At 42.2% G+C, this 3,466-nt stretch overlaps 2 protein-coding genes across 2 annotated transcripts in view; one reads left to right on the top strand and one right to left on the bottom strand.

Annotated features, from left to right (window-relative positions):
• Positions 1 to 3,466, bottom strand: part of LOC118323049 — a 126,672-nt gene that overhangs the window by 106,701 nt on the left and 16,505 nt on the right. The window lies entirely within an intron of this gene.
• The window catches only part of LOC118323601 (retinoic acid receptor alpha-B-like), an 18,609-nt gene that overhangs the window by 12,890 nt on the left and 2,253 nt on the right, over positions 1 to 3,466 (top strand). The window contains exons 4-8 of the mRNA XM_035655611.1: positions 1,140 to 1,300; positions 1,452 to 1,628; positions 1,765 to 1,969; positions 2,212 to 2,279; positions 2,534 to 2,624. Coding sequence (XP_035511504.1) covers positions 1,140 to 1,300; positions 1,452 to 1,628; positions 1,765 to 1,969; positions 2,212 to 2,279; positions 2,534 to 2,624 — 702 coding nt within the window. The remainder of the gene's footprint in view (positions 1 to 1,139; positions 1,301 to 1,451; positions 1,629 to 1,764; positions 1,970 to 2,211; positions 2,280 to 2,533; positions 2,625 to 3,466) is intronic.

Below are 3,466 nucleotides of genomic sequence, written 5' to 3'. Positions count from 1 at the left end.
GGCAGGCAGTCCTACAGTCTTCCTCATATATGAACCTAAAGCAGGAGAAGCAGTACAGTTGAAGCTCAGTGGTCCTCACAGGGAGTGACGTTGACAGAGGGATGTTTCAACCTTGACATTTGCCTCCCTCTGGTGGCCTTTCTCAGCTGATACAAGGCCCACACAACCCACCACCATTAACTAATAATAATCAGCCTTCTGCATCACTATGCCTTCAGAGATTTACTGTTGTACTTCCATATAAAATCATGGTCCAATGAATGAACCATAGGCCCAAATGTAGTCCCTGGTATGTGTCAATGCTCCAGTCCACGCTGTAACCTATTTTCATTCATCCCTCACTGCCTGGTTGGCTGACCTTGTCTTTCAGTTGAGAGTTTGTAATTCAGCCTTTGTGTTATAAATGTATACAATTCCAAGCCGAGATCACCCTGATGACATCATGAAGCCCCTGACCATAGGTTCATGATGCAAGCTCAGATGAGTCCCTTTGGTTTTAGCAGCTGTTACTTTAACGCGTATTCATTCTCTATGAGATATTTGCTTCTAATAGATAGTATTCTTTATGTATTTTTTTGACTGCTTTCGAAAGAAGACCACCAGCTACAATGTACGCTAACGTCAGCTAGCTAACTGCATTCTCACCTACAGTATGTGCAACTTACTTCAGTGTGCCTGTGGAGTTGGAAAATGAGTTTTTAGACCCGGAAACCTCAGTGTTTTTTGGGAGGCACAGCAAGCACTTCATGTAACTGTTGTCTTTTTTAGATTTTGGTATAAAAATTGGCCAAGTGTAGCCAGGGTTTGGTGCTGGACACTGCCTCTTGTTCTGGGTTTTGCTCCACCATCAGCACATTGTGGAGCTTATTTTTCTTCCAGGCAGCTCCTCGGACACTGTCCGCCCCTTGTATTCACTCCCCGCATTTAGAGCAGAGTTGTAACGAAGGTATAAATGACAAAAAGCGGATTACTGGCTCAAAAATATACTCAAGTAGAGAGCAGTGACATTAGTGCTTGCTCCTTAAGACAACTTACTTTTTTACTTGTGCGTTACTTTCCATCTGTTACTAGTGTCAACTAGATATTAAATGTTCAATGCGAGCTGCTGCCTAAACTCCACTCTCTTCTGCCACCACCAGTGGTGCGGAACGACAGGATGAAGAAGAAGAAGGAGGAGAAGAGGCAGGGGGAGGCAGAGATCTATGTCCTGTCAGCAGACACGGAGCAGATGATCGAACGAGTTCGCCGGGCCCATCAGGACACATTTCCCTCCCTCTGTCAGCTGGGAAAATACACCACGGTACACACACGCTTATTTGAATCCAAAAATGCCCATTAAAATACTCTGAATAACTCACAACTAAAAGGAAAATGAACACACTATAAAGCTTTTTTCTTCAGCTTACTAGAAAAACCTCTCTTCTTTTCCTCACCTGACCCCCGCCCTGCAGAACAACAGCTCTGAGCACCGCGTCTCTCTGGACGTCAATCTGTGGGACAAGTTCAGTGAATTGTCCACTAAATGCATCATTAAGACAGTGGAATTTGCCAAGCAGCTGCCTGGCTTTACAACGTTAACCATCGCCGACCAGATCACACTGCTCAAAGCCGCCTGCCTCGACATACTGGTGAGTTTATCACTTTAGTCACACGCGAACACTCAACAGGTCCTCAGCAGAGACACAGAAAATGTACAGCAACAAGTTAGTGCATCAAAAACCTCAATCTTCTGTTCTTTTCTGCCACTTCATCCCCCTTTCCTAGATTCTAAGGATCTGCACCCGCTACACCCCGGACCAGGACACCATGACCTTCTCTGACGGTTTGACTCTGAACCGCACGCAGATGCACAATGCCGGGTTCGGACCTCTCACAGACCTCGTCTTCTCCTTCGCCGGCCAGTTGCTCCCACTAGAGATGGACGACGCTGAGACAGGATTACTTAGTGCCATCTGCCTGCTCTGTGGAGGTACTGCACTTGGTTTTAATGAAAGAAAGTCATTTAAAAATGTGTTTAATGTTACTGCTGTGATGGAACAACTGTTTAAGTCCTACAATCACATAGAGACGATGTGTATGGCTGTGTAGATTCCTGTTCTGTGTACTAACTGTTGTGAGTTGTGTTATAAATGTGTAATACAGCTTGTTGCATTGGCTGTGTATTAATGCGTGTGTGTGTGTGTGTGTGTGTGTGTGTGTGTGTGTGTGCAGACCGTCAGGATCTGGAGGAGTCAGACAAGGTGGATGTTCTTCAGGAGCCAATTGTTGAAGCCTTGAAGGTTTGATATCTAATTATTGTTGTAGCACTTGTACTATATTGTTACTTGCAGTTTATTGCCGTTATTCTATTCTCAGCAGGCCCAAACAAGAATCTTTAAAAACATATTACAAACATATGGTTTCATTTTTTAAATGAGCAGCTGGTCACTGTAGTTTCTAACAAACATTGCTCCAATATAAAAAGCATTACCAAATATATTAAATACATTCTCATCCATATCAACACATCCTCCATGTCTTTACGTGTGCATAGATCTATGTGAGGAGGAGGAGGCCTGATAAACCCTGTATGTTCCCCAAGATACTGATGAAGATTACTGACCTCAGGAGCATCAGCGTGAAGGGTGAGACACACACACACACACCACGACACATCCACAACATGTGATATGTCGCTTTTTATTTTTTTAACCATCGTCAAAATGTGTTTGTCTTTTGGTCATAGAGAGCCTAGCACATAGCATATCTGAGTGCAGAGAAGGAGGAAGTTGACTGAGGTTCTGAGTCAGAACAGTCAGCTGTTATTGGAGCACAGAGACGTGAGGGGTGGGAAGGGTCAGTTGCCAGTAGTAGCCAACACAAATAAAGGCCAGTTGCCAACAATGAAGGGATAGGTAGAATCTCTTTCCATGTCACAAAAACAGGAAGGAGGAAAGTTTTGAAAACATTTCAGTATTCACTTTATTGCATCATAGTTTCACTAAGTTTCTTTGACTACACTAGGCTTTTTTTTTATCCAACTATTTACAACACATCAAAGACGAGTACAGTGACAAACTCAATGTTGTTGGTCTATTGTCCAAAATAATCACACCTACTAAGAAAGTATGTTTCCAGTTGATACAAAGGGTACATTTAACCACCAATTACAGATAAGGAGTAACTCCAAAATAGATATTGTTGAAAATGAAAAACAAAACCAATACAAACAGGATATAAAACAATATAATAACAGGAATATACAAGTAGAGAAAGGTTAGCCATTCAAATTGTAGTGCGCAAAGCATGGTGCAAGTACAGAAAATGTCTTTTTAGTTCATTCCACAGTGAAGGGATTTAGCAAAACAACATTTATGTATCAAGTATTTTGTTATGATGATGATATTTTTAACCAACTGCTTGTTTTTCAAGATGACTCCTAACTGGATACATTTGTAGGAGAGTAAATCTGTATTTAGGGATTTGG

This window comes from Morone saxatilis, unplaced genomic scaffold (genome assembly GCF_004916995.1).
Source record: "Morone saxatilis isolate NCDOM2014 unplaced genomic scaffold, NCSU_SB_2.0 Contig14, whole genome shotgun sequence".
NCBI lineage: Eukaryota > Metazoa > Chordata > Actinopteri > Moronidae > Morone > Morone saxatilis.
Note: the sequence above shows the minus strand (reverse complement) of the source record. Positions and strands in the feature narration are given on the sequence as shown.